The following is a 13939-nucleotide window of genomic DNA, read 5'->3' as shown; positions in this document are numbered from 1 at the left end:
TACACCTGCTCCAAAGTGGAATCACCCGTTCAGCCCAACATACAGCATTGGTGTAAATAGGAAGCTTTAGATTAGGTAACAACTTGTGCTAATTACAAACGCCGCTCACTTGATTTCTCTTTGATCATTATAATTATACTTTGGATTGATGTATTACGGCAATTATGTTCTTCAAAGCAATGTTATCCAACTTTGTGGTGTTTTATCAACCATGGGAAGGTTGTAATTATCTGTTGAGTATAAGACTTCTGTAGCAAGTGCATGACCACACTGAAGTGCATGACCACACTGAGTTACTCATCTTACCATAGCAGAAATCTCTGCTGTTTCTGCAAATCAATGGTACTAGGTTTCAGTGCCTGGCAGACCAGGGAATACTCGGCCACAGTAAAACAATAAGGGATGTACAGTTGCAGGCCAAGAGACTAAAATGCTCTGCCTGATCTGTTTTGAAAGGGAAATAAAAAAAGCTGCTGGTTTTCATTTATTGCTGATAATTAAACACAACACCCTGGTGGTAACCACAAACACGCATTGCGGAATGGACGTGGTAGAATGCAAGCTTTGAAGTGCTTGGCTCCGGGCATCACACTCCTACACGCAACTGTAGGCTTAGTCAAACAAGACACATTTGTCTTTTAGACACATAATGCATGACAGATAAAAGCTTATTCAAGAGGTTACTGTCCCGCGTGAACAACAAGCAATAACATATGTTCATATTACATGCTCGAGCAACAGCTGAAGGACACTAATCAAAGAGTTGTACTTGGTCCATGCTCCCTTAGAAAGAATGGAGGTGAAGCCGGCAGGCGCTGCCCAATTGGGAGGCAGAAAATTAGAGTGACAATGAAGCCTAGTAATGGTAAGCAATGGGCGGGCTCTAAGCTCCTTGTTGTATACAATATCTCTCACGAGTGAAAGCGCATGCTCTGCTATCGCAGGCGAAACCTAAAAATGGCCTTGCATTTGTAAGAATGTAGTTGTGTGTCCGATAGATGGCGATGTTGTGCAATCTAGATATGTCTGGTTTTAAACTCAGCTCACTGAAGAGGTTGTGGAGAGGCCCATTCACATGTATACAGCACATAGTTAACATAGTTAAAATATCTCTGTGAGAAGCAGAGATGTGTTGAGAATGACAAGACTGCAGTTAAACTAGTTGCTTGTATTGCATCTTATTGGAGGTTTGTAAAAAGGAAAATACAACAAATAATTTCTTGCCCATTAATCCATGCTGCAAACTGGGAAATAAGTAAAAGGTGTAACATTTACAAAGAACTCATTTCTTGTACATTTTTAAAAGCCGCGGTAACCCTTTATTAGGCATGTATTTTGTATACTTGGAAAAATATTGTTTCAGCTATTTGCTTATATGCTGGTCTTCTAGAGATTTTGGCTTCAAGCACCCCAAAAACAATTCATTCACTACAAGTCCAAGTGTTACTTGTGTTCACATGCATTGTTTTCCATTTGAAAGGAAAGCGATGGAGGAACAGAAGCAAAAGGCAGAAGAAGAAAAGGCTCGCCAGGAGGAGGAAGCACTAAGGCTGGCAGAGGAAAGAAAGCAAAAGGAAGAGGAAGATCGGATTTGTGCTGAGAAAGAAGCAAGGATAAAAGAAGAAGAAGAAAGGGCCTTTAAGGAAAAGCAGGAAAAGGAACTACAGGCCCAGCTAGAAAAGCAGGTATTCTAGATTGGCGCTCATAATGGCCAATCCACCCTTTGTTTTACTTCTTTCTTCTTTTGCTTTTTTTGTGTTTATAACATAGTTTGGTTAGTGATGTTGCATGGGACCTGTTGCCACAGCTTTTTTAAACAATGGTTGGAATTTCACCCGCATGCTTAGTCTCAGGTATTGCAACCAAATTTTTGTCTCTAAAATTAGGCCTATGGCCAATTACTCAAAAGTACCCTCTCGCCTGCCACAGTAAAACTATGGGAGGTAAACAGGCAACTTGTGATACACAAACCAGTCTTACTGTAAGACCCTATAATTTAACAAACATAGAATACCTATTATCCAACATAATATTTATAAAACACAGACACCATCATAAGAGCATTGGGTTATCATGCACAAACCAATCCTATTCATTAAAAGTGATTCAGTTTTATTCTTAAAAACAAGGTGTTAGCCTTGTACATATTTTCATACATCACATTTACAAATTAATGCAAAACAATTCATTATAAAAACCCAAAAGTCGACGCAGCGCTTTGGTGCTTTTGTTGAAAATCTGACACCTTCTTCAGGACGGTTTTAATCTCTTAATGACTAAGCGTTAGTCTTATCACTTTTGGACACAGCGTAATGGCACTGCTTACTAGTTCCGTGGGCCATTAAATTCATAAAATACCTTTACAACGAACAATCCTTCATCGGTTTAGATAGAAGAAAAAACACTGTAGTTCCTCACTTGACGATGTTATATACACTTCATGAGTATTATTATCACGCTAATTCACACGAGAATCACTGTTGACCTTAGTTATTCAGGCACAGCGGGAAACATATAGGTATCATCCAATAAGCCTTCCTTTTCTAGTTTGATTCCTCTTCTTATAATGGGGACAATCTTCATTGTAAAAGCTTGGTTTCGTATCGTCCGAAAAACTCCCGTGTTTTCGGGCTGCTGTGTGTCACTACAGTGTTTTTTCTTCAATCTAAACCGATGAAGTGTTACCCCCTCCCTGAACTGTACGACGAACTGTGGATTGTACCGAAATGGCAAATAAACCGGAGGGGGATAAGCAGAAATTGAAGACCACTAGATGGGGAGGACACACCCAATCGAATGTTATGGACCATTATGCCCCGGTTAAGGTATCGCCTAGTGGACCGGGTGGAACTCGTGATGAGGCGAGGAATTCCTCTGGTCCGGTAACGGAGCCAACGTTACAAGATGTAATGGCCGCCATTGCTGGGATTAAATCCTCCCTTGGGAAGCAAATGGAGACTCTTGCTCATAAGCTGGACACGGTGTCCATTGAGGTGAATTTGATTCGTACAGACCTCACGAAAACTAGTGAAAAGGTCAATTCATTGGACATTAAAACATCAAGTCTCACGGATGACGTCACGGAATTGCAGTCTGAGGTCCGGAATCTGAGGGCCTCGAATGACCTCGTCGTCTGTCGTCTGGAGGATTTCGAGGGGAGGGCCCGGAGGAATAACGTACGCATCATCGGAGTACCGGAAAAGGCGGAGGACCAGGCGGCAGACCTCTTTGTTGAGGATCTCATTGTCAACCATCTTGCACCCAAAGGCCTGAGCCAGTTCTTCACTGTCGAGCGGGCACACAGGGTCCCTGGCGGGAAGCCGCGAGTGGGTGCCACGCCTAGGCCTATTATAGCTCGGATATTTAATTTTCGGGACAGAGATGCCATCCTCCAGGCCTCCCGAGCTGGTGGGCACTTGAAGTATGGGAATGCGTCCATCAGTTTCTACCCGGATTTCACACAGACTGTTCAAAAACAGAGACTCAGTTTTCTGGGAGTGAAGAGAAGACTTCGGGACATGGGACTCAAATATGCTATGCTTTTCCCTGCTAGGCTGCGGATCGAACACAGTGAGTGGGCCTACTTCTTTGAAAAGCCGGATACCGCGGCGGACTGGTTGGACACCTTGCCGGCTCAGCAAGAGCCAGAGGGACAGAGTGGTGGTGCGGAGGGGGGATCGCAGGAGCAGGAATGAGCACTGTTGTTCTGGTATCTGGGGACTCCCTGGGTGCTGATTATTGTGATGTTTCAGATCTTATTATATTGCTTCATGTAGTGAGGTGGGGGGTTAACAGGCAATCGGGGGGTCTTTCTCCTCCTCAGATCTACTTCTCGTAGTTTAGTTTAGATGTGGGGGCGACAGGCACACTGCGAGTTGGGGTGGCTTTATAGTCGGAAGCAGGGGTGCAAGGAGGGGGGTATTGTAACGGGAAGTTTGGGGGGGTGGGGGTATTTTTTTGTTTTGTTCATGTTCCTGCAAGGCACCATATCTCGAGACTTTTTCATTACTGTGCTGGACTCAAGGGAGGGTTGGGTCTTCTTCCTCTTTCATGATGGGGGTTAGGGGGTTGAGGGTGATGAGCTGGAACGTAAATGGGTTGGGCGATTCGATTAAACGCAGTCTAGTATTGCAGCTACTTAAAAGGCATTCTCCTGATGTGGTACTGCTTCAAGAAACCCACTTGATAGGGAATACGTGCAAAGCGATGAATAGAAAGGGGTATCGCCTAGTGGCTCATGCTGGATTTACGACTGGTTCCCGAGGAGTTGGCATCCTTCTCAAAAATTCTCTTCCATTAGAGGTGGAATCTATTGTTGTGGATGATAGGGAGTGCTATGCTGCTTTATCGGGACGCTGGGAGGGCTCTACGCTTTCTCTGGTGTCTATTTATGTTCCTCCTGGCTTGCAGTCTGCGACATTTGCTGACTTGGGACGGATTATACTGGATCTTCCGGGTGGTTTCTTGATCCTGAGTGGTGACTTTAATGCAGTAGTTTCCGGTGTGTTGGATCGATATTCCCTTAGGGATGTCAGAAGGACCCATAGGTGGTTGCCTGACTTTATTGAGACAATGGGCCTGACAGATTGCTGGAGGTTGCTCCACTCCAATCAGCAGCATTATACATTCCTCTCAGGCGCCCATGGCAGTCTTTCGAGGATAGACTATGTTTTGGTACCTGCGGCCCAGGCGTCGTATGTCGCTGAGGTCAGTCATATGGCTAGTGGTGTTTTGGATCATTCCCCGCTTTGGCTTAGATTTGAACTAGCTCTTGGCTCAGGGGGGAGGGTAGCCCCCATTAACCCTTGGTATCTGCGCAACCCTAAGATTCGGAATGATTTGGTAAAAGCGTTGGAGCATTATTTCCAGGATAATGAAGGCTCAGTCTCCTCGTCGGTCTCTCTATGGGAGACTTTTAAGACTGTGCTTAGGTGCCAGGCTTTGCCCCTTATTACAGGTGTCAAAAGGCAGAAGGAGGGGGGCGTGGCAAGATGGCGGCTTAGGTGGACGCGTTTTCCGGAGGCTCCCCGTCCCGGACCCCCATGCCCTGCCTAAATCGCTGACTACCCTACAGCCAGACCCGGGGTTTTTTCGGCCGGGAGTGGGGGAAAGCGCACAAACGGCACCTCAGCCGCTGACGCACAGAGCGGAGAACCAAGAGAACCGGCCGAGAAGGACAAGAGGCGGCCCGTCTCCCGCGCTGCAGACAGGCCCGGGAGGTCTGCGGCGGCGCCGCCGCACCAGGAGGGGTCTCCGGAGCTGGCCAAGGTGCTTGAGGGGGTCCGCCGTGAGTGAGGACCGGATCTGTACCCTGGGGCCGAGAGGGAGGCCCGTACAAGACGCCGCCGGGTTGCCCGGCTGAGAGCGGCTAGGAGATGCCCTGGCTGCGGCCCTGCGACCGGAGGCGAGCGATCCGACTCCCCGTCCTGCAGTGAGGCCCGGAGGGACTGCGCCACTACTGCTGCCTGGGGGGCGAGGTCGGGGCGGTCCAGGGTTGAACAGGGCCGGCTCCGCTTCGGGACCTCTGGTGAGCGGCAAGGTGAGAGAGACATTACGGCCAGGAAAGGCCCCGGCTGCGGCCTAGCCGATAGGGGAGCACAGGCCCGGAGGCTGCAGCTAGAAGACACGAGACCTGAGGGCACGAGACTCGGCCATACTCAGCGAGGAGTGTGGCGGAACTGGCAACGCCGGGGGCACCCGGTGAGGGAAGTGGAGGCTTGGGCCTGAGGACAGGAAGGGCCGACTAGACCGGAGAAGTGAAGAACGGGTGGATGCAGCGTGGGCCTGTCATGTGGAGGTGACCCAGCCAAGAGATCGGTGCACACATCCGATGTCGACCCCCTTGGAGAGGGGGCACAGGCCGGGCTGGCAGGGGGCACTGGTGGCACCGAGACCCGAAGTGGACACACTTAAGCTGCATTGAGCGGCCTGCAGCTCTTGCACTCTGTGGCTGGGAGGCGGAGGTCGGGGAGAACGAGCCCCGCAAGGAACGAGAGGTCGGAGGGCACGGTCCGGTCCCCCAAAAGGGCCCCACGACCCACGACAGGAACGGGGCCCGAAGGTCGTAGAGGAGGTCCCGCAGCGGAACCACAGATCAAGGAAGCGAACCCTGAGACGACGAACGCCTCTACAGCGCTCTGCGAGTTGTGGTCCCCGTCTTCGGGGGCGGGGTGGCCGCCGGGGGCCGCGACGGGCCTGGAGACACTAGAGGGGCCACGGGGGATAGCGTTGGCCTAGGGGCCCTGAGCCACTGACGGCTTGCTGCGTTACCTGACCGAGCTGGGCTCCTGGCGCAGCTTTAGGCCCAGACGACTCGACTGAACCCCCGACAAACAAGCAGAGAGACAGGCGGTAGTGGAGCTGCTAAGGGGAGGGAAGATGGAGGCCAACAATCGCAAGGGGAACCGCACCATCACGGACTTGCTGTCGAAAGGGAACCCCAAACCTGAAAAAAGTCCAGACAAGCAGACTCAAGGGCCCCCAACTAAAGGGACCGACCGGGAAGGGGGAGAAGCCCCGGCGACCAAGGTCTTCATGGAGGCACTCTTCAACTCTCTCAAGGAGGATATTCAATCCCTTCGACAGGACATGGCGGGGGAATACAAGGAACTTCGCCGCGATGTTGATGACCTAGGGGAACGAGTGGCAGCAAACGAGCTCTCCGGACAAGCTAGGAGCGAAGAAGTGGAATTTCTCCGACAGGAAATTGTCCGGCTTAATGAACAGCAGACTGACCTCCAGTCCCACACGGAGGACCTAGAAAATCGTTCCAGGCGGAACAACATCAGGGTTCGGAATGTGCCCTCCTCGGCTGAGGGGGGAGATGTGGCAAGCTATCTACAAGGTCTGTTCCGGGCAGTCCTCTAGGTGGGAGATGACTTCGAGATCCGCATTGATAGAGCGCACCGGGTAGGCCCGGCACGTAGGTCCCAAGGGCCTCCCCCTGACATTCTAGCTTTTCTCCCCGATTACACTTTAAAAGAACGCATCCTGAAGGCTTCGCGCCTTAAGCAGCCCGTTCAATACCAAGGCCAAGCTCTGGAACTTTTTCAGGACCTCTGTGATCACACTACAAAAGAGGAGATCCTTCAAACCCGCAACCACGTTCCTACGCAACGAAGGGGTCCAGTACTCATGGGATCACCCCTTTAGACTAATCTTCCGTTGGAATGGGACCCTCCATCAATTGCGCTCCCTGAGAGACACTTGCTCAGTGCTGGGGATTCCATACGAGGAGCCCCATCCAGGCTTCGACGAGAATGGCGGCTCTACAGGGTCTCCGCCCACATCCTCTCAAGCGACGAGCGACGGCTGGCAGAAGGTGCGACGCGGCCGATCGTCGAGGAAACCGCTCAAGCCTGACCTAAAGACAATGGAACAGGAAAAGGCAGCAGGGATACAGGAAGTCTCCAAAGATATGGGGGCAGGCTCATGAGGTCCGGTAAGGGGGTTATACACAGATAAGTGTGGTGCGAGGGGTGGGGAATGGGGCGGGGGTCTCGAACCGTCGAGCCGCCACTGCCAACTACCCATTACAAGTACTCTTTGACTGCAGTTCTGGACTGGAGAGGTTGAGACAGAAGTCATGGTCCGAATTCTTGGTTTCCAGTTGGGGACAGTTGTTCTGTTATTTTGTTGGGAGGCGATAAGGGGAGGGGGAATACGTGGTCTTGAAATGCTGCACTGTTGCTCCCGGGGCCTTCTACTATCTATGGCTCGGGGGGTTGAAAGGGGCCCTCACCGAGGCAGTGTTGAAGGAGTTGACGGGGGGATCTACCTTGGCACCTTGACAGGAGGGAGTGGGTTGTGTGGATGGGCCGTGAGGAGTGCAGAGACGCCCCGGTCTGGGAGGGCGGGGCAGGGGAAGGTAATTACAGCGGGGTGGTCGGGTCTTGTCCCTAAATGCCTGTAACGATCGGGACCTGGAATGTTAAGGGCCTAAATTCCCAGCAGAAGCGCCAGAAAGTGTGGAAATATGTGCTAGACCAACACTTAGATATTGTCGCACTGCAGGAAACACATCTCCTAAAGTCGGAAGACCACCGACTCAAGCACAAGAAGTACCCCCTTATATATAAAGCCTCTGCGACCACTAAGCAAAAAGGTGTAGCGCTGCTGTTCAGCCCGGCTGCGCAGTTCGAACCTATGTGCACACAGAGTGACAAGGAAGGGAGATGGCTAATGGTCAAGGGTCGCTTAAAGGGTAAAGTGTGCACTTTTGTGTCAGTTTATGCCCCCAATACTGGTCAAAAGAGTTTCCTGCTTACACTTCTGGGTAAAGTGACAGACTTCACAGAGGGTCCTGTTTTCCTTTTAGGAGACTTCAACCTTGTTTGGCACCCAACCCTAGACAGTACACACACTAGAAGATCAGACATGGGCATATTCCCAGACTCTATCCAGGCACTGCTGGGGGACATGGGGCTCCTAGACAGTTGGCGAGTAGCACACCCAAACACCCGGGACTTCTCGTTCTATTCCCATGTGCATCAAACCTACTCACGACTCGATTACATCTTTCTCAGTCAGTCCCTACAGGGCTCCCTGAAAGATCGCAAAGATCCTCCCCATCTCCGTATCTGACCATGGGATTTACACTATTTGTTTAACCTGGCTGGGTGGTGCCCCGAAACCAGCGCGATGGTACTTCCCGGAAGCATTAGAGAGGGACAAGGAATCATGCACGCAACTGAGGGAGGCAATTGGGGAGTTTTTCTCCTTCAATAACCCGGAGGAGACCACTGAGTATAACACCTGGGACACGTTCAAAGCGGTTCTTAGGGGTAAATGCATTGCGCTTAACTCGGCCCTTAATAAACAGCGCGCTAAGGAAAGGGAAGGCCTGGAACAGGAGCTATCGAAGGTCGAACAGACTCACAAGCAGACGCCCACCAGACAGACACTACGAGCACTCACGGCCCTTAGAGGCAAATTGCGAGCCATATATAACAACAGAGCGGAGTTCACCCTCCTCAAGCTGCGTAGCCTAGCCTATACCCAGGGTGACAAGGTGGGAAAGCACCTGGCCAGACAGTTGAAGGATAAACGAGAGAGGGAATATATCGGGGGAATACGCGATAGGGCAGGGAACCTAACTCACAGAGATGACAAGGCTGACCTCTTTGGGGCGTTCTATGCGTCCTTATATACAGCGGACACCCCTGGCGCTGACCGCCAAAGCGCCTTTTTGAGGGACCTGCCCGTCCCACAGGTGTCCCCGGGGTGGAACGAAGTCCTCGTAGCCCCTATCACCCTAGAAGAAGTCCTAGCAGCTATCAAATCGCTCAAGGCCCATAAGGCGCCGGGAATAGATGGGTACACTGCATTCTTCTACAAAACCTTTACCTCCGAGATTGCGCCTCACCTGGTCCGCCTATTCAATCGTATGGCCACGGAGGGCAACTCTGCGGCCTCCATGACCGAGGCGGTGATCTCGGTAATCCCCAAACCAGGCAAGGACCCTTCCCACTGTGCCTCCTATAGGCCCATTGCCCTCCTTAACGTGGACGCAAACTTTTACTCCTCCATACTGGCCAAGAGACTGGGCGACCTTATGCCGCTTATCATCCACCCCGACCAGTCTGGCTTTATCAAAGGGAGGCAAACTCACGACAACACCAGGCGCATCGTCCATTTAATAGAGAAGGCCAACAGATTCAGAATACCTGTCTTGACGCCGAAAAAGCGTTTGACCACGTGGATTGGAGCTTCCTGTGGTCCACCCTGACGAGGTTTGGGTTCTCCCCCCAATTTATTATAATGTTCCAGGCCAATTATAGGCACCCGTGCTCTAGGGTTTCGGTCAATGGGGTGCAATCGGCCCCCTTTGGTCACTCCAGGGGGACGAGGCAGGGTTGTCCTCTGCCCCAATTACTCTTCGCCCTCAGCATAGAACCCCTAGCTATAGCGGTCAGGGAGCACCAAGGGATAGAGGGTCTTCCCTTCACTGGAGAGGCCCACAAAATCTCACTCTTTGCGGATGATGTCCTCCTTTCTTCTTCCAATCCGATGGGTTCCCTCCCACATCTACAAGACGTGCTTACCTCCTTTGAGGGGGTGGCAGGCTTCAGGGTCAACCTGGACAAGTCCTACATTTTCAACCTAACTCTTTCTCAGGCTGAGGCCTCGCAGCTTCGAGCGCCATCTCCGCTAGACTGGGCACCCTCCTCCATACAGTATCTAGGGGTCCAGCTGACTCCCAGGACCGATCAATTATACGCGGCCAATTTCCCTGCACTCATCACCCGCCTCCAAAAGGAACTGTTCCGTTGGAAGCCGCTTTTTCTCTCCTGGTTGGGTCGCATACATGCTATCAAAATGACCCTCCTACCTAAACTGCTCTATTTATTTCAGGCACTTCCTATAGAACTGGAGGAGGACTTCTTTGCACGCCTCAAGACCATGATCCTAAAGTTGTGTGGCAGGGGGGAAGGGCACGTTTCTCCTTCTACATGCTAAGGCGCCCACAAAGGGAGGGGGGAGCGGGGCTTCCAGACCTTCGCCTTTATTATAAAGCAGCTTAACTGCGCATCCTGGTTGAGTGGGCACAGATGGAATCGAAGAAGCACTGGCTCCATATGGACCGCAGCGTAACGGGCAGAACGATCTGGGATTTGATCTGGCGCGCTAAAAAGGACAGACCCCTCAATGCGTACATCAGCACCCCGACACGCACCACCCTACGAGTGTGGGACACTGTGGCGGAGAGGGAGGGCTGGACGTCCTTCCCGTCACCGCTCACCCCGATTCACTTCACCTCTTCCTTTCCTCCAGCGCTCCGAGAGGGGCCGTTCGACGCATGGAGGACGGGCGGATGTCTCGCACTCACGCACCTGTTCCACAACTACGACCCACTTACTTTTGACAATTGCAAGAGGGACTATGGGGTGGGGGACCAGGAGCGCTACCACCATGCGCAACTCCTTCACTGGGCTCTGGGTCCGCAGGTTAGGGAAGGAGCCACTAGACCTCTTACCACATTCGAATTATTCCTTCTCAAGGCTAAGTCTATGAAGGGGGCAATCTCGGCACTGTATAAACTCCTACTCTCCACAGAGACCGCACCACGGCCACGCTTTATGTCTTGGTGGGAGGGGTTGGCTCAGCTGGACTTTGGGGAGGAGGAGTGGAAGCACCTGTGGGCAGACATCTTCCGCTTTAACCGCTCCACGAAACTGAGGGAGGCACATTTAAAGGTAATGGCAGACTGGTACTTATACCCAGCTAGACTGGCTAAGATCTTCCCAGGGGCAACAGATAGGTGCTGGAGGGGGTGTGGACTGTTGGGAGACTTCCAACACATTTGGTGGGATTGCCCCTCCATTAGGCCGTTCTGGGAGGAGATCCGTGCTCAGATAAAATCCATTTTAGGATACCCGGTCCCGGCTACGATGGCAGAAGCTCTTCTGGGCCTTTGGGACCCCCAGCTAGAACACCAGACCAGAGCCGATAAAAGAATTATGTGGTTGTGCTTAGGGGCTGCTAAATTAGCAATTGCAAAAGCTTGGAAGCAGAGGGAGGCACCAGCGATGTCACTGTGGCACTCCCGCCTGTGGCAATTGCTCAGCCTGGAACGTATGTCTGACATTTCTCGAGAGGACTTTAAGAACTTCGAGTATCGCTGGGGACCACTGGTCTCGTTCCTCTCTAAGGGCCTCCCATCTGCGGTGTGCCCCTCTACAATCAGGGCCATGCATTTGTTTTAGTTTTAAAGGCCTCAAGGGCTGACGCGCTACTGTATGGCACTTTCACCACTAGGGGGGGCGGGAGAGTGTGTTCGGGGGGGTGGGGAGGGAGAGTTGAGGGATATGGTGTTTCTTTGTTACTGTTCGAGTAAGGGTAAAATGTCCACCTTTAGATATCCTGGTGCTCTGGGGAATCGACACTAGCGGAACGCTCTCGCTGGTATGGATGGAGCTTTGAAGGTGGGAGTGCATGTCATATTTAAGGTCTTTTACGATATGCCATGGCACTTGGGGATTCTTCCTTCTGGACTCTACTGAGACTCGACCCTGGCCGCTCAAGCAATGACCGTTATAGACTTAAAGTGCACGGTCCAGAGGTGACTTGAGTCGTTGTGCAGTATTGACCCCTTAACTTGGCCATGTTGTGCATGCTATGCTCCTTGTCTTAAGGGCCCCTGCGTGGGCATGTTGGCAGATTGTGCCCTGCTTCTTTAAATGTGGACAACAATAAAATCTGTTTACAAAAAAAAAAAGGCAGAAGGAGGAGGATGTGGTTAGAATTGAGACCGATATCGTCAGCTTAGAGAGGGAGCTTGAGCAAGAGGTGACCTGTGCTAGACTACATGTCCTGCAGTTGAAGCAGCTAGAATACAGAACGTTGGTCACGGACGGGGCGAAGGCCCTTAGTCGGGAACAGCAAGGGCGTCTTTATGACGTTGGTGACAAGGCTGGCAAATTGATTGCTTGGCTGGACAAGAAAGACAAAGCTAGTCACGTAGTTCCTGAGGTTGAGGCGGAGGATGGTGTTTGTATAACTGATCCGCAGGGGATAGTGAACTGCTTCGCCGATCACTTTCGCTCTATTTACTCTTCTGTATCTGATAGACCAGAGGAGGACTCTCGCTTATTGTTACGAGACATAGCGCTTCCGTGCCTATCTGTCTAAGAACGTGACCTCATTGATGGTAGGATTACCGCGGAGGAAGTGGCCTTAGCAGTGCGCTCCCTGAATTCAGGTAAGGCAATGGGGACCAATGGTCTCCCGATTGAACTCTACAAGCTTAGGCCAGACAAGATTGCTCCCTATCTGAGAGACATGTTCTTAGAATCTCGGGAGTGTGGTCTTCTCCCTCGAGATCTGAGACTGGCGTCGATAGTGGTGATTCAGAAGGAAGGGAAGCCTAGGAATAGATGTGCTTCATATCGGCCGATCTCGTTGAACGCAGAACCCAAGATTTTGGCTAAATTGATAGCTACCAGATTGCTTAAGGTCATTAGTGAACTTATTCATCCAGATGAATCTGGCTTTATCCCGCACAGGAATATTGCGTTGAATCTTAGGCTTCTACATGGGGTTCTTGCGAGGGCCTCTACGTTATGGGAGCCAGCCGTTTTGGCGTCGTTAGACGCCACAATGGCTTTTGATACCGTTGAATGGCCGTATCTATGGGCAGTATTGAACAAGTTTGGTTTCGGCCCGGACTTCATCAGTTGGGTGCGTCTTCTCTATACCGCACCACTCGCTCAAGTAGTGGTTAACGGCCGTGTTTGGGCACCATTTTGTCTTGCCCCCTTTCCCCTCTTTTGTTTGCTTTGGCCCTTGCGGCTTGGCTTCGCTGGGAGTCTTCGATCAAAGGTATTCGATGGTCTCCGCAGTTCGAAGATCGCATTTCATTATATGCGGACGATATTTTATTGTATCTGACCTCTCCCAGGAAATCATTGACTGCTCTCTGTGATGTTCTGGTTTCCTATGGTAGAAACTCGGGATTGGTTATAAATTGGGCGAAATCTTATTTGTATGTCCTGTGTGGTGATGCGCCTGTGTTGCCTCGTAATTGTCAGATTCAAATTACAGAGGATGGGTTCAAATATCTCGGGATATATGTCTCTATGGATCCCGCCGTCGGATACGAACAGAACCTTCTCCCCCCCGTTGATTCAGCTGAAGCGTGATGTTGAGTGCTGGCAGAAGCTTCCGCTGTCTATGTTTGGTCAGGCTGCCCTCTTAAAAATGATGTCACTTCCTCGTTTTCTATATGCCCTTCAGAATACCCTTGATATCGTTCCAGCAAAGTATTTTAGGGAATTGGAGGGATTGCAACGGAAATTGTTGTTGGATGTAAGACCGCGTATAGCATTGGCTACATTGATGCTCCCGTAGTATGATGGGGGGATTGCTCTCCCTGATATCAAAAGATATTAATGGGCGTCGCAGTTGGCGGCTATTAATCATGGTATGTACGGGCCTGTGT

General features: G+C 51.1%; 1 protein-coding gene across 10 annotated transcripts in view; it reads left to right on the top strand.

Annotated features, from left to right (window-relative positions):
* Nucleotides 1–13939, top strand: part of MAP7D2 (MAP7 domain containing 2) — a 514052-nt gene that overhangs the window by 406768 nt on the left and 93345 nt on the right. For all 10 annotated transcript variants that reach the window (XM_086934606.1, XM_086934603.1, XM_086934601.1 and 7 more), the window contains one exon: nt 1481–1685. In XM_086934606.1, the coding sequence (XP_086790732.1) occupies nt 1481–1685 (205 nt within the window). The remainder of the gene's footprint in view (nt 1–1480; nt 1686–13939) is intronic.

Source organism: Lissotriton vulgaris, chromosome 8, assembly GCF_964263255.1.
Source record: "Lissotriton vulgaris chromosome 8, aLisVul1.2, whole genome shotgun sequence".
In the NCBI taxonomy this organism is placed as follows: Eukaryota; Metazoa; Chordata; class Amphibia; order Caudata; family Salamandridae; genus Lissotriton; species Lissotriton vulgaris.
Note: the sequence above shows the minus strand (reverse complement) of the source record. Positions and strands in the feature narration are given on the sequence as shown.